The sequence below is a fragment of the Drosophila albomicans genome, chromosome 3 (assembly GCF_009650485.2).
Source record: "Drosophila albomicans strain 15112-1751.03 chromosome 3, ASM965048v2, whole genome shotgun sequence".
Taxonomy (NCBI): domain Eukaryota; kingdom Metazoa; phylum Arthropoda; class Insecta; order Diptera; family Drosophilidae; genus Drosophila; species Drosophila albomicans.
Window position 1 is genome coordinate 12,857,656 of NC_047629.2, and position 23,391 is coordinate 12,881,046.

General features: G+C 38.1%; 2 protein-coding genes across 2 annotated transcripts in view; both read right to left on the reverse strand.

Moving 5' to 3' along the window:
* Positions 1–18,603: 18,603 nt before the first annotated feature.
* LOC127565001 (homeobox protein E60-like) lies at positions 18,604–20,687 on the reverse strand. The gene is made up of 2 exons (XM_052003628.1): positions 19,427–20,687; positions 18,604–19,339 (listed from the first exon to the last, which is right to left on the reverse strand). Exons 1-2 carry the CDS (start codon positions 19,613–19,615, stop codon positions 19,052–19,054), a joined length of 477 nt encoding a protein of 158 aa, XP_051859588.1. The 5' UTR covers positions 19,616–20,687; the 3' UTR covers positions 18,604–19,051.
* Positions 20,688–21,104: 417 nt separating this feature from the next.
* LOC117568302 (homeobox protein invected) overlaps positions 21,105–23,391 on the reverse strand; it is a 59,032-nt gene continuing 56,745 nt past the window's right edge. Inside the window, exon 2 of the mRNA XM_034248845.2 lies at positions 21,105–21,178. Coding sequence (XP_034104736.2) covers positions 21,111–21,178 — 68 coding nt within the window. The 3' untranslated portion in view covers positions 21,105–21,110. The remainder of the gene's footprint in view (positions 21,179–23,391) is intronic.

Below are 23,391 nucleotides of genomic sequence, written 5' to 3' on the forward strand. Positions count from 1 at the left end.
GACTGTGAGATATCCGCTACCCATTTTGAATAAAAGCAAAGTATTGCGGTATTATTCTCAAAATATACTAAATTAATATACTACATAAATTCTAAAAAACAATTAAGAAGGCTACAGTCGAGTGCGCTCGACTGTGAGATACCCGCTACCCATTTTGAGTAAGAGCAAAATATTAAGGTATTCTTATAAAAATATACCAAAATATTATACCACAACAATACTAACAAGTAAAAAAGTTACAGTCGAGTGTGCTGTGAGATACCCTCTACCCATTTTTAATAAAGGCAAAATATTGCGGTATTACTTTCAAAATATACCGAAAATACTAAAATGCTAAAAAATATACCAAATGGTATGCTTGGAGTATCGGTATAGTACCGTATTCAAAATATACCAGATTGTCACCCAAAGCAACTCAGACCCCTAGTAAGTAGGCGTTTTTGCCCATACAAAAGTATTTCTTTAATAACTTCCACAATTTTTATCTGATTACAACCAAATTTTCAGGAATTACAAGACTATAGTTATTATTGTATATACCAAAAACTCTAGCTTCAAAATTGTGCTTGTTACTCGATTTTTGTCGATTTGAGGAGGCAGAAGTGGGCGTGGCAAAAATGTTAAACATACTTGATCTGCAAGCCTAACCTAAAAAGTGCTATCAAAAAAAATTATAGCTCTATCTCTTATAGTCTCTGAGATCTATGTGTTAATAAAGACGGACAGACAGAAATACGGAAGGACAGACAATCATACGGACATGGCTAGATCGTCTCGGCTGTTGACGCTGATCAAGAATATATATACTTTATAGGGTCGGAGATGCCTTCTTCTGTCTGTTACATACATTTCCTGCCGGCACAAAGTTATAATACCCTTTTACCTTATGTGTAGCGGGTATAAAAAGTGTACTTCACTCCTTGAGCCGCCTCCTCAACCCACTTTGGGAGGGGCGTGGCATGCAAATGCAAGTGAGATTTCGCCAGCGAGATTTAATGTCCATTTTATATGTTGTTGTTCCCTTTTATTCCCTTTTTTATTTTTATGCTCGATCTGCAGCGGGAACTAAACCTAAAAATGGAACCGAAACAGAAACAGAAACAGAAAACGAAACCGAAACTGGAACTGGAACAATAAATTAAAGTGCCTCCCTTTCTGCATATGCGGGTAATTGCACTTTTATAGCAACTAGTTTCTGAAACGGATGCGATTGATGTGATTTTTATGGCACGTAATTCACAGCAGCTTACCAAACGGAGAGAAAAGGAGAGAAAGAGAGAGAGCGAGACAGAGAGTGCGAAATAAGTACTCCAATTGTAATTGCTCCTCGAGCGTTGAATTTTCCTATTTAGAACACTTAAATCATTTAATTCAAGGCAAAGAGGAAGTATTTATTTTGTGGATTTTTAATAGCTGCTGTTCAGTTTTTCATTATATAATAAAATATAATATAATAATAATATAATTGTGGAAACCAAAATTCGTTTTATTAAATCATGATATGAACAAAATGAAATGAAATGAAGTTGAACAAAATGAAACTACAAATTATTGTTTTTCCTATAACTAATATTTCTTTTAATAAATATTCCAAAAACTTATTTATTTTGTATAATTTAGTTATTCCTAAATATAATAATAAGTTAAACTGAATTGTTATGTTGCTTAAGTGATATTTAGAATATAATATAATTAAGTGATACTTAGAATTATTTAAAAAAAAATTATTTCTAATATTAAAGTTTAAAGTTTTTCATATATTATAAAAAGCTAAAAAAATCCTTTAATAAAGTTCAATATTTAACTTCAATTGATATTATAATCTTTTTTTTTTAAATTAAAGAAATTTGTTTTTGCGTACAATATTAAAATTATGAATTTTAATTGGCGTCTATTAAGTTCTGCTTACACTTATTTGTATTTGGTGCAATCTTTAAAGTGAATCCCGTTACAGTTCTAAGGTGTAATAAGTATCTTTTATTTTAAACAACTGCTAAACAATAAAAATACTGTTAGTCTTGTAATAGATGTAAATGTATTTATTAAAGAAAATATAAAATGATTCAATGTACACCTTCTTCGCTATCCTCTATACCATCCTCGCTATACCATCCTTGCTATACCATCCTCTAATCTTATTTCAATATTTAGTTGTATTTGAAGTTCCGTTGATTGTCTTTTTGTTTCTAATGAATCAGTTTTTGTAAAAATAAAAATAAAAATAAAACAAAAATTTAGAAACGATTATCATACTTAATATTAATAAGCAATATTTTTATTTCTATTGTAATATTTAGTTGTATGTAAAATTCAGTTTTTTCGTTTTATTGGAAGACCAAAATTTGGGCGAAGGTGTAAACGTCATTTTAATAAAACATAAGTAAACAACGTGACAATTTTCTGATTAAAATCTTACTTAACATATCTGTTTACAGCTATGCTGGACAATCAACTTGTGCAATAAGTGTAGTATAAATTATCGAACCATTTGCAGGTCGACAACTTGAATGACTCCATTGCGAGTTACTAAATCTATTTGGCAGATAAGGATTCAATTGTGAAAATATCCCCAGTGCGTCGCTCAATTAACTGCATTTTGTAATTACCGTTGAGGCTGATGCCCAATCCGTGGATCAGTGCATGTTTCCTGGCCATTTTCCAAATATCTCATGGAGCAATTAATCCAGCTGAATGCGCTTCAGTCGCTCAATCTGTCAGTCAGGCAGTCAGTCAGACAGTTTAGCAGTCTTTAAGTCTAGCAGCAAGAGCAGCTTTTAAACTCGAAGTCAAGCTGAAAACTCTAAAGGAACTTGCTCTCTTAGGCTGCTTCTCTTGGGGATTTCTCTTGGCTTGAACTGATCTTCATTGTATTTGGCTCAGTCTCAGTCTTTGCCTCTGTCTTTGGCTTTGTGAATTGCCTGACTGAAGATCATAACAGCTTCGCCTGCTAAACGTTGTTTTACTTTGCTGCAATTTGGCGCCGCACCGCGACGATCATCATGATGATGAAGTGGATGATGATGATTAGGATGAAGTTGCAGCTGATGAAGATCGTAATGATCATGATGATGAGGTTCCATTCACAGGGGAATGTGGCAAACGTAACGAGCCGCAAAACTACTGTGGCTCCTCTTCTGCTTCTTCTCCTTGTTTGTTGCCTGTGGCGCAGCTTTGGACGTTGCCTCGTCTGTGGCCTGGGCCTGGACTTTGTTGGACTTCGTGTGTGGTCCACAATGTGGCAATGTCTTCTTTTAAGGCGAGCGCCTCTTTCTTAAGAGAGAGAGAGCATTAAGCAAAGAGCGGCACAGTGATGTTGCCACAGACAGTAGCACGTTGCACGTAGCAAAGTGTCAATAATTTTAAGTGCTGGGCATTTTTGCTCTTTGGTGGCATCTCTTCTGTTGCTGTGGCATGGCAACGCTCTGCGCTTTCGAATCGCATACATATTAATCACTCCTAATGGACTGCAATTGAATTTCAAGTAATCATCGAGTGCCTCAACTTGGGGCAAGCTTAATAGCCGCTGCCGTGGCTGCTGCTGTTGTTGAACGTCGCAACGTTGCAACGTTGCTGGGTCTTAAGCCAGCTTGCAACTTGGGTGGTCCAGTTGCTGCGGCATGTCCAAGAACACACACACACACAGAGATGAGAGGCAACTGTGGAAGAGACAGCGACTGTCTTTCGACTCGATGTTGTTGCTGTTGTTGCTGCTGCGCCTTTTGCAACAGGGCCAAAGGTTTCGTGTGCTGTGGAAATGCAGCCGCATGTCCAGCTTTGGACACACTTTTGGAAAACTCAATTTAAAAAAAAAAAAAAGATACCACAAAAAAAGTCGCATTTAATGATGGCAATTTTTCATATTACTCGCAGCTAATTAAGTTTGGAATGTTTCGGTTTTATTAACTCAAATTAATTTCCATTCACTGTCGATATTCCACGGAAAAGTGATCAGCGATCATCAGCCGATGCCGATGGAGATGCAGATGCAGATCGAGATGCAGATACATTTTACAGTAGCCGGAGTAGCTGAGCAACTGATGAGCATCATTAGTTAAGCGTCGCGATTCCACGTAAAACTGAGAATTCAGAAGTGGAAAGGGAAAGGAAGGGAAGGGAAGAAAGGAGCGGAGGGGGGGCAGCTCACCTGCACAGCGCATGAACTTCTTCTCTGGGGACACCTTCGCATATCGTCGTGTGTCGCACTGGACAACATGTGTGTTGTGTCCGTTCGAGAAATTGAAAAATTTGAATCGACAGCAACAACCACTAAAGATGCAGGCAGCAATAACAGCAACAGCAACAGCAGCTCGATAATTTCCTGCAGCTCGTGTATTCGCATCGATCACAAAAACCTACACCAAAAGCATGTGAACCAGCTACAGAGGAGTGTGCACGACTCAGAGATACCCGTCACATATTTAAGAAAAGTAAAAGAATTAGAATACGGATCTTGATTTAAGAATAAACCTTCTTGGTTCATTTTGACTTTATATAATCTCGATTTAAGATTTTAGTAGGTTTTTTTTTTATGTGTACTTTTCAAAATTTATATTTTAATTATAATTAAATAGTAGTAAATAGTAGTAGTATATATAATTATAATTAAATAGTAGCCAAATTGACTGTATTATTTTCTTCGCAATTATAACATAAATATAATATTCTTTTTATGCAATGAAGAGCTGAGTAATGATTGCTCTAATGATGCTACAATCTTCGTTTAATTCATAAGAATGTTGCCTAGAAATTTCATCTCTCTAGCTCTAATAAGAACTTAGATCTCGTTATGAATACCAACGGACAGACAGAAAGACAGTCCAAGAAGCGTGCACTACTTCATTGATCTGTTGATGCTGCTTGCTAATACCTTCTTTATTTTCTAATTTTCAAATACTTATGAGCCAATCAGAGTGTAATTATGCTCAGTATAATCATTTTCATTAAAGTGAGAACTTCAACTCGTTGTATTCTCTTTGAACTAATGAGAAAAATGGGACCATGTTCCTATCTTCGTTAAATTCATTATAAGCTTTAATGTCCACTGTGATCTTGTTATGAGTATAAACGGATAATCAGAAAGACGGTCTAAGAAATGTATTTAACTTCATCGTCTTCCTGCTGCTGTTTACAACGGCCATCGATTTATTTTTGTTTGACTCCAATAAAATACTTAGAACCCAATCTATACATAATTGTAGTAATATGGTTCTGGTTACTGATACCTTCGACTCTGTATTATTTAACTTTAAAATACTGATCAGCCAATATCATCCTCATAATCTTTTACTTTAAAGTGAGAACAACAATTCGTTTTATTCTATTTAAGGTTATATGAAGGGCGACTAAAATTTACAAAAATTTTATATCTTCATTGAACTCATTAGAATGTTGTCATTAAATTTCAGTACTCAAGCTCTAATGACAACTGAGATCTAGTCATTAATACAAAAGAACAGACAGATTAGTGAACAAACATAATCAACTTTATCGTCTTGACTTCTTATTGAACTGGAAACAGTTCTGCATACATTACTGAAGTATATACCTTACAGATATATGATATGTACTTCACCTTTGTAAGATTACTGTTGCCTTCTACTTGTCTGTTACGTAAGTATTCACTAAACACTAAAATAGCATGCCCTTCTCCCTTATTATCGTGGCCGGGTATAGCAAAGGGAGCTCGAGCCTGAGCAAGTAACATGACATGCTTGCAGCTTCCCCAGAGGTGGCCGCTTGTTGCAGTCGAGCTAATTGACAAGATGATTTCTAATTAGACCACCCGAGTTAGCCTCAGAGTTAGCCTCAGAGTTATAGCCATAGTTCGAGAGCACGAACTGCGCGGTCTTAGCCAGGCTTTGCATATGGCTAAAAGTGTCGCATGCTGTAATTGCCAAAGCCAAAGTCAAAAATGTGCTGCGGCCAATTTACACGCGCAGGTGTCAGACTGTCGACGGCCCAAAGCGAGTTCGAGTTCGAGTCGAAGTCAGGCTAAAAGATAGAGATAGAAAGAGAGAGCAGAGAGGGGAGAGAAAGAGAGGCGACGTCGAGTGTGGCCCTTTTTTTTTGCTGGGCTGCGTGTCCGCGTGCTGTTGGCCATAAATTATGGCTTAATTAAACTAAGAACAAAAAAATGTTTGTATTATAGTTAAGTATGCATAATTTGCCTGCCTCTCTTCCTTTCCCTCTCTTTCTCTCTTTCTCGCTCTGTCTGTGGCTTGGCTTCAATCGACGCCTAGCGCAATTATAGCGTCTAGCTGCAACATATTAATCAGCCGCTTATCGGCAATTAAATCGCTGCATGCCCTGCGACAAGCCAATGCACTCTACTCTGACTCTGACTCTGACTCTAACTCTGTCTCTTTCTCCTACTCCTTTTTCCACTCTCTGAGGAAGGCAACAATTCGTGTGCTGTCAACGATGCCAATCGTCAATCGTCAATTGTCAAGCGTGGCTCATTGATCAATCAGTGACCAAAGTGCGGCTCAAATGGACAGCAATGCATCAATTGTCAACTGCTAATTACCTAACGAAAAGTGTTGAAGCTCGCTTCGTGGCATGCCACAAGTGAGTCACAGTTTTGTTGATCGGCCACTTATCAATTGAACCGATCAACAAAAGAAATCTAACTAGATCCTCGGCCCAACCCAAAAAAAAAGAGAACAAGTAAGAAAGCTACAGTCGAGTGTACTCGACTGTGAGATACCCGCTACCCATTTTGAATAAAAGAAACATATTTTGCGGTATTTTCTCAAAATATACCAAATATACTGCAAAATACTAAAAAAATACCAAATGGTATATTTGGTTTATCGACATAGTACCGCATTCAAAATATACCATAGACGGCACAATATACCAGATTGTCAGCCAAAGCAACTAAGACCCCTAGTAAGTAGGCGTTTTTGCCCATACAAAAGTATTTTTTAATAACTTCGACAATTTTTATCTGATCGCAACCAAATTTTCAGGAATCATAACTACTATAGTAAATATTGTATATACCAAAATTCGCAACTCTAGCTTTAAAATTACGCTTATTATTCGATTTTTTTGATTTGCGGGGGCGGAAGTGGGCGTGGCAAAAATTTGAAACAAACTTGATCTGCGTGCAAACATAACAAATGCTGTCAAAAAAAAATTATAGCTCTACCTCTTATAGTCTCTGAGATCCAGTGTTTCATACGGACGGACGGACAGACGGACAGACGGACAGACACACAGACGGACAGACTGACAGACGGACAGACGGACAGACGGACATGGCTATATCGTCTCGGCTGTTAACGCTGATCAAGAATATATATACTTTATAGGGTCGGAGATGCCTCCTTCTACCTGTTACATACATTTCCTGCCGGCACAAAGTTATAATACCCTTCTACCCTATGGGTAGCGGGTATAAAAACATATCACTTTGATGCGAGTTTTGTACACTGACAAATGGGCGACAACTAATCACAGCCACTCGATGGCTCGATCTTCATCATCATCATTTTGCGAGAACTCATTTAGAGGCTTCTCAGAAGCACATCTGTGAACAGCCAGAGGAATTAATTTCTAGCCTAATTTTCGCTTATTTTGAATATTGCCAAATATAAAAGAGTTTAGCAGACTGATGAACTACAACTTACTCTATAAGAAAATATTGTTGTGAATTTGAAAACTGTTGTGGAATGATAAGAAAGTAAACATATTTAAAAATTAAAAAAGAAAAATAGTACAATCAAATTTGGTCTTTCAATAATAGGGAAAGCAATTTTACATGTTAACATTATTAAAAATTAATGAAGAAAAGGAATACAGACAAATTTGGTCTTTCCAACTTAAACAGTTTAAATTAATGGGGGAAAAAATGTAAGGGGCACAATATATAATTTTAAAGGTTGAATATTTGCAAGAACTTTATAAATATACATTTCTAAATAATAATATTGAAAATATTCATCTAGTTTTAACTATTCGCTGAAGGATAAAAATTGCAATTTATAGCCACATATTGTAGGCTTTAGATTTGCCATAAATTTGAATATGATTTTTAAATTAATAAGAGATAAAGCAACTGTCCTTAGTGTTCGACTATTAGATACCCAATTTCAATAAAAGCAACATATTGAATTATTATTCTTAAAAGATACCTAAAGTACACATCGAAAAAGTACTTAAAAATACATAAGATTAGATTTGATATATAGATTACTAATCCATTCAAAATATACCATAGAATAGAAAATATCTGATATACATATTTCAACTAAGATTTTTAAGAGACCCGCAGCAACCGGTTTTCCCCATATGAAATGATGTCCTGGCTAACTTTTATGATATTTATCTGATCGCAATCATATTTTCAGGAATCATAAGAATTGTAGAATTTTTTAAGCGTTAAAATTTCATAATTAATTTTACTTTAATTTATTCATATCTAATTTTATTTTAATTTATTTTTATTTGTTTTTAATTTTGTATTATTGATTTATTATATATTAATGTTTTTTTTTTGTCAATTTTATAATCAATTCAAATCTGTTTATAGTATCTAAATATAACTTACAGTGTTTAAGAAATATACTTCTGTGCACTTGTCTACGATTCCCTTTTCGCTTAACGTATTGCCGTTAGGGTATTATTAGAGGTGGTCTACATTAAAGAGGCCACCGAAAGAGCTATCTATAAATTTCAATCACTGACCGCTGATCTGTGAACTTGTGATCTACATTTCGTGGCAACTTGCCGTGTGGTCCTCGCAATTGAGCCATCAGCATCAATAACCAAACAGCCGAGCAAAAAGGGAGAGAGAGGTGAAGAGTGAGGTCAACTGCCAGCTTTGATTAACCCAGAAGACAGCAGACAGAAGACAGCAGCCACCACAATAGAGGCAGCGACAGCGTCAGCAACAGGGAGTGGTCAAGCACTCAAGTGCCAAAACATGACATGGCACATGGTCCCCAAGCAAGCAAGCAAGCACCCAGCTTCAGATCGATGATCCTGCAGTGCGCGTGTGGCCCTGCGATCGCCATATGATGATCGAAGCGCCTGCTGCAAAAGTACCAGGAATCTGGCACTCAACGGCTTAAGTGTGCGCCACAGAAATCTTAGCTCTTTACCCAAAAAAATACACAAAGTAACCAAAATTCCCAGCCTTGTTGAAAGGGAACGGTAACATAAAGTGCACTGAGCGAAAATTGTAACAAGAATTCTTCAATAATTAAGGAAAATCAAACAGCAGATAAATTTAAATACTTTTATTGAAAAGATCTTAAAGCAATATTTCAATCAATATACAAAAAAATCTTGGAAAATATTTCAATGTTAAATAGTTCTTGAAACAATATTTCAGTCGAATAATATTATTGAAAATTTTTAAGAAGTCTATTTTATTCTTAACTAAATATCTTAAATTTTAAAATTAAAAAAAAATATAAAACAAATGTATCAAACAATATATTAATATTACAAAAGTTCTTGAAATCCTGAAACAAGATTTAAATCGAATTCTGTTATAATACTCATACAAATCCTTTACCTTGACAAATATTAAAAAACAATCTTTAATTTAAAATCTTCTAAATATACCAAAAACCATGGAAAAAATTTAAATCTTTTAAAGGTCTTGAAACAAGATTTCAGTCGAATAATGTTAAAAATTTGTAACAAGTTGCAACATTTCGTAATTAAATAAAAATTTAAAATTTAACAACTTTAAAATATGTAAAATCAATTATTCAAACAATATTTCAATATTACAAGTGTTCTTGAAACAAGATTTACATCGAGTTATTTACATCATTATTTAAAATATATACAAATCCTTTACTTTATCAACTTTCTTGAATCAATCAATCAAATAACGTTAAAAGATTTACTTATATTTCCTCCTTAAATGATTTTAAATGGATTCCAAGGAAAATAATTATTTTCATTTAATTAACAATAAATAAAATAATAAAAATGAGTTTCCTAAATCGTTTTTATTTCTTTTATTTCTAATTCAAGTTTTTCCATCTTTTGAAATATTTTCTTAATAAATTCATCTGGTTCTAGTATTATTATGAATCACCTGAAACGAACTCAATTAAAATCCAATAGAATTTTTCTCAGTGTAGAACAAAAAAAGTCGCACGATCATCGACTGGGCGATCGACGCAAGCAAATCTCAGCCAGCTGCAGCCTCTTAATTTGACACAAAACAAGATCAAATGTCACTCATCATAAGTAAGGCAACCCTGCCTGCCTCACCTGCGTGTGGGGCAACCCTGTCGCTGCAGCCTACAACAACAGGACACGCATGCATATGAGCACGATGTTGTGGGTTCAGTTTTAGTTCTCTTTTTTTTTATACGCATACATATTTGTGTGTTCTTTGTGGTTTTCGGTTTGGCGATCATCGCCTCTTAATATGCAGGCGCGCATGCTTCGACCGACTTAAGATTGTCATTGTCATTTGGCTTGCAACTGCCACAGCGCAACTGCTGCAACTGTCACTCGCCGGTGGGTCTTTGCACTTGCCCCCAGATGTGAAGAAAGGATCGTGCCTCGCGGTCTGCTTCTAATGCGCACGCCCTTAGCATAATTAATGCAACAAGCGCATTGGGGCAACTCTACTCATCAGTCCGTCCGTCTTTCCGCCTGCCTGTCTGTCCGTGTGTCTTTGTGCTTGCCACTCGCAAACCTGAGACCCTAGTGAAGTGAGCGCAGTTGAAACCGAAACCTGAACCTTCATAATTTTTGGTGACATTTCCTTTTTGTTGGCTTTCAACGACTTCCACAGCCGATTTATGACTTTTCATTTGTATGTCCGACTCGATGCCGTTGCCGTTGCCGTTGCTGATGTCGATGTCGGACTCGATTAATTGGACCTCCACGAAGCGGCAGCTACTGTGCATATCATTTGCAGCAAATGCTTGAGGATCTGTCGGCCCTCATTTAGGGCTCATTTTTATTATTTAATTATATGCAATGTGAACGAGGAATATAGCGCGACAAATGGACAGACGGAATACGAATAGATCGATTCGAGCTCCAGCTGACTAGCTAATTGACTGACTGACTGATTGACTGGGAAAATTGTCTATTCTAGTTCTAAGTAGTTTATTCTGATGGTGAAAAGTGACAACGGGTTGTCTTGGAGTTAAGGCGAATAATTTTTTGATTCTCTGAAAAGTGACAACGGGTTGTCTTGGAGTTAAGGCAAATAACTTTTTGATTCTCTAAACAATTAGATTTTTTTTTTGACTATTGATAATTTTCTAATATTTCAGTAATTGACTGATTGACACAATTTGTTATTATTTAGCTAATTTGATAGGTTGCTTATATTATCCTGAATCGTTTGCCAATTGAATGATGTGCATATTATATAAGCTGCACAACTTTTATTTCTATAGCTAATCTTTTACTCTAAATGATTGACGAACAGTCTGCGTGATTGACCGATCATTGATTCATAAGCTATAGAGTTCCGCAACTACCAGATGAAATGTCTAAGTATCTGTATAGCTACTAAACTGTATAATTCATTAAATATATGATTGATCAATGATTGACCGATTCAGCAACTTCTCAGCTGCCTAAATAAGCGACTACCGAAAAGATTAATTTTTTAAAATAAGCTAAGAATTTGCTACAGCCATTCCTACTTCTCGATTAAAGGACGTACAAATAAAAAATTGATTGTGATTGTACAACAATTTGATTGACAATGAAATTTACTGAATATGTATATCTACATTTACTTAATATTATTTACTACTAAACTATTAGAGTATTCTTATTGACAAATTCAACTCTTTTCTAGCTGATTGATTGAATGAGAAACAAATTATTATTAAAATAAAACTGATAGTGATTGAACAATAGTTTGCGCGATTGACGAAGAAAATGACGATTTGAAAATTAAATTGGCAGTGGAAAATATTATTGTTAATAACTGCTTATTACTGCTAAACTATTGGTGTATTATTAATGACTAATCAATCTGTGATCAAGTTGATTGACCGATTGAAAGACTTGTCCACTGACAAAGTAAACAACTGATTGATGAATGCTTCTTTTTTACTAGAACTGATTGATTGACTGACTGCCTGGGAAAGAGTTTGGCTGCCAGACTGTGTGTCTGGGGTGTGTGCCATTAAAACCGTAAGCAGTTGTAGTTGTCGTTGAAGTTGCAAACTATTCTAGGAATACGTGCAACATGTCTGTGCCTCACACACACGCACACACACTGCCTGCTGCGACCTTGCCACTGTTTTGTGTTGCAGTTTCGATTCGCTTGCGGTTCGCATTGTTCATAATTTATGCAAGTAATGTTTTGATTTCAGGTGTGCACACCCACAACACTACATAGTACTTGCAACACGCTGTGGCAAGGGCAATCCCCCAATGTGTCCCATTGCCATTCCCAATCCCAGACGCAATCAATTTCTGTTTTGACAGTTGCACAGTGTCACCAGGGACTTGAAGTGTGTCTAATTGATGTTTAGCACTGCGATGCATGCCACAAACAGTGGCAAGGACAGGGGCAGGGGCGGGGGCAGGCAGCTGGCTGTTGAACTGTTTGTTGGTTTGATCAGAAACCAATATCAAGCAAAAGGACATCTGGTTTGTGAGCTCGTTGTCCTGGTGACACTTTTATAACACTTTAAATGTGCTTTCGGTTTTGCGTTACGTGTTTATTGCCTGTTCTAGCGGGGGGATGTTTGGGGGAAGAGGTGAAAGGGGTTGCTGGTCGCTGGACATGCGTGTCCAATCGCGTTAAGCTTAGTCAACAGCCAACAAAAGGGTTGATAGCAAAGAGTTTTGGGTTGGGTCGCATTGATACAATTAAAATTGCTGCAAATGTGGCATGAAAATGCAATCCTTGGGCTGGGCCACATCGTTAGATTTTACGATGCGGCTGCCCATAACCTTTTATCCCCGTTCCCCTCCTCTCCTCGCACTCCTTTTCTAATTGAATTGAAATCGAAAGACAGTTAACAACTGGCAAACTTGCAACTAACATATTTACTTACCTCGCGTTAAGCTCCACAACAATGGCAAAAGTATTTACGTTTTGGCAGGTTCATAAACAGCTCCCCAACCCCCCACACTCCTCCCTCTCTCTGACTGCTGAGGCGCCACTCGACTCCTCAGGTAAATGGCTTGTTTTGCATGTTAACAAGATACTTCCGGGCCAATGGCAAACGGCAGTGTTAGCCACGTTATTTGTTGGCATTTGCTCAATGGCAGTTCAACTAACGAGCCCTCTTCCTCTGCCTCCTCGTTCAAATGCAAATGAAAATGAAATTTTCACATTTTCATATGTCCCTTAACAACAATGAAGTATTTTTATTGCATAATTAACCCCGCTCCCAACACAATGCTTATTGCCTATCCAAATAGAGGGTGTAGAACCCAAAAGGGTAGCAAGGGGCGCGCTTTATGCTTCTTCTTTGTTGAAATTTCGGGGTTAGATAAACATATCGGACATATGAAATTGTTTTTTTTAAATTTTAAGAATTATCATTGTAATTATTTCGAAAACCTAACGAACTCTAATAGGTTTTTATACTGCATCGAAAATGTTTGTTCGATTTTTGTATATGTTTTCAACTGTCCTCTGCGTATTAATAAATTGACGAAACAAACAATACACTCTGTCATATGATAATTATAATATGTGAGTTAGACAAGATCAGCGAATATTTGGTTCGACAATTTCCTATCCCGCACTCGTTCGCACATGCACTTAAACTTTGTCGTTGTATTCCTCTGTTGACATTCTAGGACATTACTCTTATTTGGAGCAATTGGTACTTTTATCCAAAATTGCATACACACATAAAAGTACTTTGGATTTATTAGTGTTAGTGAGCTTCACAGAATCTAATTCACGCGTACTTAAATTCCTTCACCATTTCCCTGCTCAATACATATTCATACGTACACATGATATAAATTATATTATAATATATCATATAATATACAAAGAGAGTAAGTGACTCTCACAAAAAACGTTGATTCGATCGGAGAGCAAAAATCCTTTTCATAATTGAGAATGTGGCGACAAATGTCCCAATAATGCAGTGGGGCAATTTTCAAGGCTCAGTATTGGATGAAAAGTGAACGTGGAATTAACTCGCTCCGTGTTTTGTTAAAAAATTATTTATTTATTCAAATAATAAATTGCCAGTTGTTTGTTATTTTTATTAAGTGTTGTGTATTGTGTTTAAATCGCAAAACTCGCCTTAATTTACACATCAATTTCCTTTTATTATTCGCGATTACAAGTGTGCTAATGTTGCAGTGCAGTTTTTTCTTTTTTTTCTGTTAAAGTGCAAAATTTGGCGCGGCGTCTCCTTTCGTCTCGTTCTAGCACGCATCTCCTGATGGAAGTTTGTAATTGTGTTGGTGTGAGTGAAGCTCTAATTTTAATTTCTTCTTTGCTTCACATGTTTACATAAAATATTTATACGAAATATAATTCGTTAATCGTTTTGTGTGTTGTGTATTGCGCTTAAGTTACAAGCTTGCCTTAATTTACATATGAATTTCCTTTTATTATTCGCTATTTCACGTGTGCGCATTTTAAAGTGTATTTTTTTTATTTTTTTTCTGTGACTTCTCGTCTCGTTCTCACACTCGTTCTAACACTATGTTGGTGTTAGTGTTGCTCTAAATTTCATTTCTTCTTTGCTTCACTTGTCTACGTAGAAGTGAAAAAAATATAAGAGTGTGTCGTATACAGTTTTTTTTTTTTGTTCTTTTTTGTTTGGTGATTATAAGTGTGTGAATTTGTGAAAGTAATGGCAAATGAGATTTATAAGAGTCTATCATATTAATTTTGAGGGTGAGTAATTGCAAATATTTTACAATATATGTATGTAATATGAGGATTTAATATTCTTTTGGAATATTAAAAATAAATCGAATAATTTATCTAATTTAATCTAGGAAAATACATATTTTCACTATACTTGAGAAACTAAATAGCTTGGAATATAAGAATAAAATTAATTCAATATTTTACGATATTTTCTTTATCTACATTTTAAATGGCATTCGAATTTATTTATTGCACAACACATTTTATAATACAAATTTTAGTATAGGAATATTTAAAAGCTCTGATTTGCCTTCTAGCTAGTTTAACGACTGTCTGAGGTAAACGAACTAACTGCTCTATAAATACCTGTTGTAAACTGATATGTGCAATTGGATTTGTCAGTTAACAAATATGGCCAAAATGACATTGATGTTCGCCAAGTCTTTAAACGAGAATCGAAAGACATGCTATCGATGAGTTTATGACATGGGCAAAGTACTTATGAATATGGCTCAATAATCGCAAGCTGCAAAAATAAAATGAAGACTCATTTAGTCTATCGAGTTATCGACGAAGTCGCTGTGGCTCCCACGCCATGAGGCAGCAACACTTTAAGCGAGTTGCGAGTTGTTGTTCTTTCAAGATACTTGTTGTTGGTTCTGTTTGTTGTTCTGCGCAGGCGTAATGAGACGAAGGCAATGTCAAATACGCAGATCTGAGAGCGTGATTGGCGCAACAGCCACGTAGGTGGTCTCAGACAGCTAAAGGAGCGAGGTGTAGAGGGGAGGGGATGGAACTACCACGCCCACGCCCACATGCGTATATCACTGGATCAATGGGGTAGAAGAGATAGAGAGAAAGAGATTTGGCTTGGATTTGCATGCGTTTGCCTAAAAGCTCATTAAAAGCTCCCACGAATTAGAAGCGAGCGAATAAATCTTGTCAAAAGGGAAGCCCAAAACGAAAGACAGAGTAAGAGGGATAGCTACCAAGTGTGAGTGAAACAAAAAGAGGGACCCAGATCCAGTTATCGTGGAGCAGCAGCAGCAACATCGTTTGTAATGCCGGCACTTGAGCACATTTCGTTGTAACTTTGTGTTTCATTAATAATCCCGAGCAGTGGCAGCGACGAAGGGAGGGAGGGGAGGGTAAGGAGGTGGGTCAAGCGGAGGCCGCTTCATAAATCTTGTGTCGCATAATTACAGTTAAAATTTATAAGCTTATCTCCTTAGCCGCAAATTTATTAGCGTGTTACAAGGCGCGACGATGCCTCGACTCCAAGTTGGACGACGACGACGCTGCAGTTCGTCAAAGTGGCAATGATGTCGTTGTCGGCTTTGTCTGCTCCAAGCTCTCCACAAGGTGGCAGAGGAGGCAGGTGGGAAGGAAGAGGAAGCATTCGACTTGGATGCGGACTGCGAGTCATTATGGCCAAGTATCGAAAATGTGTATTTAAAACGGCGTGAAAAACAATTTGTTGCCAATTTTATGACGCCTCGCGCGCCTTTGCCACAACTCATCCGGCTCGACGAGGACGACGAGGCAAGTGAAGCTGCCGAGCTGCAAGGCAACACATCGTGGGGCATGGGGCATGAGGCAGCTCGCTGCCTTGTTGCAAACAAATTCATTTGAAGTCCGTGGCCGTCTGTGGTCGAAAGCGGTACTAAGTGTCAACCCCATAGATTTATGCGTATTGTCTTTTTTCGGGTTACTTGGGCTCGCATTCCGGGAAGAGTTGCGACTGGAACTGAAACTGAAACTGGAACTGGAACCGGAGAGACCAAGGCTGCCAACCGACTGCCGAACATTAATCATTGGGGGCACAGGGCGAAACACACACACACACACAGGCACATACACATACAGATTGTAATGTGCTCTGCCTGCGTCGGGATTAATGTACGCGAGCAAGGTATTTTGAATGGGCTTTTTATGGTCACATTTATTGAATTTATAACGTAATATACTCACGCCATGACTCATGCTTAGAATTTGCAACGATGCATTCGCATCGCCTTCCATCGCGATCCACTTCCAGTTTGAGTTGAGTTTCAGTTTGGCACGGGCAATAAAAAATTATGCTTAAACAAAATACTCAACTATAAATTCAACAAAATATTACTAAACTTAAATTGACTTTTTATGCCATCATCTCTGCAGCTCAGCGCGTGCCATAAAAATTCACTTAACGCCGCAACTCCCACGCACACAATTCACAACGCGCAGCCTCACTCTCACTCTCTACACATTAATCCCCTCTCTCTCTCTTTCCGCTCGCTTGCAAAGCTCAGCTCACATAAAGTGCCTTTTGTTATGCACACCTTTCGAATTCGCCAGCAACTTGCTGTGTCGCCCAATTCGCCGCACAACAAAAATGTCACCAACAATGAAATTCAAAACCAAACTGTAAATCATCCGCAAAATTAAGTTGTTTGCGCAGTCGCATTCCCTGTTTGCTTGTTGTTGTTGTTGTTGTTGCTGCTGCTGCGTGACAGTTGATATTTCTCCAAAAATGCTCTCAATTTGTTACAGTCAAAATTGCTACTCAAAGGTGACCAGGGGTGCAGAGAAGTAAGAAATATAAATAATTAAATATTTAGGAAAATAATTCCATAGTTTTTAACAATTAAATCACGCATTCTGCTGCTATCAATAATTGTAATCAATTAAATTCTAACATAATAATTTCAATTTCACTGCAGCCCTAGCTTTGCACTTCATGCACTAACGTACGCTTCACTAAGTAGAAGAGAGCAAAAGAGAGTGAACGAGTGCATTGCATTTACTCCACGGACATCTTTGGCGCACACACAAATACCATTGCAAGTCTGCGTGCGTGAGCAAAGCTTAGCTGCAGCTGCGACATTCACAGTGGGCGTTAATTGATTTCGTTAAGCTGCCGCTTTATGTATAACTATTTTCTCCTCTAATACTTGTATTACATTAAAAATATTAATAACGAGGTCGCAAATGTCAATATTCAACAAGCACTGTGCACATGTGATCCACTCGTATTCAAACGTTATGATCATCGTCATCATCATCATCGTGGTCGTAATTATTGGTGTATCGCATATTTTGGCGTCTCGCACTGTCCTCATGCTCAACATGACAGACACTTTTAACACCTACGCGACGCTGTCGACGTCGCTGTCTGCGTCGTTGGCGTCGCTGCACTTCAAGCAAAAGTTAAAAAAGCCTCCGACGTCGCCAAGGTGTCAATTTGCGCCGTTGGCATGCCAGCGCACACTCACACTAACACACAGACACACTCACTCACACGTGCTCATATATGTATGTGTGTGTGTGTGTTTGCCTTGTCTTTGTGTGGATTCTTTTTTGTTGCTGTGTTTTGCGCGTCGTTTGTTTTTTTTCTTCTTCTGTATGCAAATTTAATGGCTAAATTAGACAGAGAGAGAAAAAATACACAGAAAAACGTTGAGGTTTCGGCCCGGTATGGGCATCTATTAGGCGGTGATTATGGGCCCAGATTGCTTTCAAGCATAATTTGCATAATGAATTTAATGCGATTGTAATGCCAGCAATTGTCGCTCTCCACCCTTCCCATCGCCCCCTTCCACCACGACCACCACGATCTTGATCGTCGCCTTCATTAATTGAGTAATTAATGCCAACGCCCACGGCCCATTATAGCGACAGCGCAGTCAGCAGAGGCAGCAACAACGGCTGATAACGAGCTAATCAAGAGCTGCAGATCTGGTTAAGAGAGTGGAATGGATGGGAGGGGGGGAAGACCACCTACCTGGCAACCATTTGATTTGAAATTAAAAGCGAGCGTTGTGTATAATTTAAATGTTTATTAAATTATGTATTTTATTTATGAACATTTCATCCACTTCTCAGCTGCTTCTCCTCTTCTGCTTCTACATCTACATACTTCTCCGTCTTCTTCTTCTTCTTCTTCTTATTGTTGCTTTATTTATGTTACAAAAACACGCAGCGCAGTGCGATTGAAACCCAAAAGCCCTTTTCGCCATATTCGCCATGTTCCAGCTTCGCTTCGCTTCGGTTCGCTTCGAACTCGAACTCGGCTCGTGTTCGTGCTCAGCTTGTTTGAATGTTGGCAAAGGGGGTTGCGGGGATGGGGTGGGGGTAGAGGCGTGGAATCGCGTGCGCCGGCGGGGGGAGACTAGAATATTTTACAACTTAATTGTTTAGCAACTTTAAGCACTAAACTTACACGCTACGCTATAAATATTAATGTTAATATTAATTATAAATATTGCCCTATGACGGTGATGATGACGTCGCAGTCGCAGTCGCTGCCGACGCCGCAGCCGCCTCCTGCAGCTCCTGAAGTTCCTCCTCCTCGCGCGTCAACGGCACCGTCGAGTGATTGTAGAGTCCCTGCGCCATCAGCTGCAGCGCCAACGGATTCTTGGTGCCGCTCGACTTTTTCAGCTTGGCCCGTTTGTTCTGGAACCAGATCTTGATCTGTGCCTCGTTGAGTCCCAATTCCCCGCTCAGCTGCTGACGTCGCTTCTCCGTCAAATACCGATTCTCATTAAACTCGTGCTGAGAGAGAGAGAGAGAGAGGGAGACAGAGGGAGAGCTCATGAGTTGTTGGTGTGGTGAAAGAGAGCTTTGGGGTGCGGTACTCACCTTTAGACGCGCCAGCTGCGTGCCACTAAATGCGGTGCGAGGTCGTTTATCCTCCGGCACACCGCTGCAACCGGAGCCACCATCCGCATCGGACTTGTCGCCGCTGCCGCTGCCCGCTGCCCCCGTCGTCGCTGGCTTCTTCGGTTTGCGAGTTCGCGGACCTAGTGGAAAAGTAGAGGAGAAGGTCATAAAAATTCCACGACGCACATAATGGCTACAACATGACTGGACCCCGGTTGTGCTCTTAGGTCAGCCTCCCGGTACAACCTCCCGGTAATAGCTCTCGCTACTGCCTCTTGGATATGCTGCCAACTCATCGCGCACACATAAATCCTGCTGCTCATATATGCAACGCTTTCGGTCAGCAATTAATTCACATTTAAATGCGTCTCCAGACAACCCCTGGCAACCCCCCAATCCCTCACCAGTCGACAACCCTGCCTGCAAAACAATTAAAGTTTTTTGGGAAATTTGCGCGCGTCATTTTGAAAAGTAATCAACGCAATGACTTTTCACTGTGGCTAATTCCGCGTTCCATCCCCTTGAAAGGACCTCTGCCACCCCCAACCACCGCCCCTCGTTCTTGACGACTGAGAGGACGCTGTCAGTGCTTTGACTCGACTTGAGTTGTCTTCCTTTTAATTAACAGCAAGTCGAACAGACAAGCGCAGAGAATCAACGCCTCAGACATCTCAGCAAACCGCCCACTTTTCCACCTCCCCCACATCCGGTTTGTAAAACTTTTAACAGGGGTTGCGGGGATGTGTATCGAATTCGAGGGAAATACGCAAATACTCGAACAGTCGTTAAAGGGTTTTGCCACAACTTGCCCAAAAGTTGAGCTCATTTCAAGAAATAGTTGCACTGAAATGAAGCAATTATGAGGTTTACTAATGGCCATTTCTTTGGGGGCATCCCGAGGACCCTTAGCAAGTGCCAACACTGACCGCAAGTTGTTGCGGTCCCTGCTAAGGCAGTAAAATATTTCGTAATTTCGGCTATCATTCGTCATAAGGAATAACAGTGGACAGCTTGAGACGGGGTCTGCATTTTGGGAGTCGAATGTCACAGGAGAATGTAAGAGGGGCGGAGAAACACTAGAAAACTGTTCATATGTGTGCGTAGTTCTTTTTTAAGGAGCAGGCGAAAGAAAGTTGGAAGAAGGGAGGAACACTCTAACAGCAAAGTTTTAGAGAACTATTTAATATAGTTTAGCAGCCTGACGAGATAACTATCCATCTGATTTGTAAGTATATCAGATACCAAACGGAATAGATTTCTTCTGCAATGAAATTGGGGAACTTAATTATAAAAAGTTAGATTAAGTCTTTGCAAAAAACTAAACCCTCCACTTAGGGAACAATAATATTATATAATATGTTACATTTTCTGACTTTTCTTGTAAGAATTTAACTCGATTTCCTCTGCAATGAAATTAGGGAACTTAATTATGAAATTAATTAAACAGTTCCAAAGAAATAAGCAATCCTCTTAGGGATTAATAACATGGTTCATTACATTCATTTTTGTTTAATAAATGTGATGAGGATTTTTCTTAAACTAATTAAGAACTCTTTTTCTAAGAACCTGTATTACAAAAAGATTTTTAGAAGCAGTGTACTTTAAGAAATCCCTTAGTTTACATTACCCTTGCAAACTTTCTTAAAGACATTTTACTCCTACTTCACAGTTTCACTTTTTTCGTATACTTATTGTGATTTTTAGTCCAATTCAGTTTGTACTTACTTCGACCTGCAACGAGAAAGAATGAGAAAACGAGAAAAACGTTATTAAATTGGTTTTTAGTTAGGTTTTTCGTGTTGGTAGACGATTGAAAATTAAATTTACTTTTAACGCGAATCAATAAAATATCGAGAAATTGATGAAATTCCACGACGCCGAAGTTGAAGTTGCCTCCTCAAAACGTGTTGGAATTCCTCGAAACCCGAAGCGAAGAGACCTATTCCATCTAATGTAGACAGAGTCTTGGATATTGTTGTTGTTGTTGTTGCTGTTGGTCCTTTGCCACTTGGTTGGTTGCAACAACCTTCAAAACAAATGTACCGACACTAATGGCAACCCAGTCATGCCCCAAGTTAAATCGTTGGAAAAATTGAACAAATCAATTTTGTCAACAAAATGCCAAAGGCCGAAAGCAAAAAGAGGCACGAAATTAAACCAAAAACATTAACAGTACACTGGCAACGTGTCTGCACGTGTTTTCCAAACATACAACCAAAAACAGGGCGGAGAGGGGCGTGACTGGTGAGGTGTTATCACGGTTTTAAATTTCACACACAGCGCGCGACAGCAAAAAAAAAAAACAAAAAACAGAAGCAGAAGCAGACCTTGAACCTGTCAGACAGTCAGGAGACGACGCGACGTCGACTCTTGCCTCGTCATCGTCAAAGAAAGGTGGAAAAGGGGGACGGGGAGGGAGGGGAGGAAGAGCGTGCTGCGGGGGCGTGAACTTAGAGAGAGGACCAACCACTCAAGCTGGCCGAGAACGCATGTTGCCGGGCAGATAAGCCGGCACAAAGTTGCATACCAAGGCGTCCGCGTCGCAAGGACATTGCCAAAAGGGGTTGCCAAAGGCAGCTTGGCTGGTTGCCAGTTCCTGTTACCCCCTCACTCCCCCCTCATCTGACTCTTACAAGCTGCAACATTTGCTAGCGTTAAATCTGTTGCTGGGCCACGTCTCTCCCCCTTTTGTGAAAATTTGTGATTTATAGCGTGTTAAATTTTTCATTGCTTTCGGCGCAAATTTGACACAATAAAAGTTTCAATGTTATCCTTGCGATGCTGGGGGAGGATTGAATTGGGAGAGGGAGTTGGAAGGATTCGGCAAATTGGCTTTAATAGAAATTATATGAACTCAATCAAGAGCAACTTAAGCTGCGATAAAAAGAAATAGCATACAAGAGACAGAAGGAGAGCAAGAAAAGGTGAAAGAGAAACAGAAAAATAATTAGAGAGCTTTCTGGAAATATTTTAAGTTTTAGTAATTATTTTACGTTTCAATTGAATTCTAATTTTACTTTATATTTTACTCTTTTTTCATTTATTTTATTAAAGACTTTATATTCTTTTATTTTTTTAATACGTTTATTAATTTATAATAATAAGCAAATATTTTAAAAATTTAAAAGTATAAATGTGGTATGTTTGTATTTATTATAATGTACCCACTACCCATATGGCAGAACTTGTTTCGGCAAGAAAAGTATGTAATATAATATATGGTATATTTTGTACTCCCTGGTATATTTTAAACACAGTATTATATCAACTTTTGTATATTTTAGTATTTTTGTGGTATATGTATTCAGTCTATTTTAAGAGTTTATTCACAGTTGAGCACACGCAACTTTTTTCCTCGTTTTATTTATTATTTTTATTTTATTTTTATGTTCTTTAAAAAATTTTGTATTTATTTATTTTATTGATTTATAGTATAATAGATAGAAAACAATGTAATGTACATTATGTATTCATTTCATGGTAGATTAAATATAATGAAGCTTTAAATCTTATTGATTGTATTCATAATAACACCTGTTGAGGACGTTTTCGGTATTCAAAAGTTCTGTCTATTAATAATTGACAATTATATAGAACAGAAGATCTGCAGAGTTACTTAGCGTTCAAATCTACTTAACTCTCGTTTATTAACTATGCTTATTTGACTGCATAAAAAGTGCAACTAGACGCAAGACATGCAGACAACAACCACAATAAATAAGACAACAACAACAACTTGGAACGCATTCACATAAATTGTTTTCTTTTGCTAAAGCGAACTCATCATAAAACAACAGAAGAGAGCGTGTAGCCAAGAGAGACAAGAATATGCCGCAAAACGAAAAAAAAAAACGGGAAGATGTCTTCATCATCGGTTGTTAAATGCAATGACCCAAGTTGGTAAGAGCCCGCTGCCAACTGCCAGCTGCCAACTGGCTAACAAA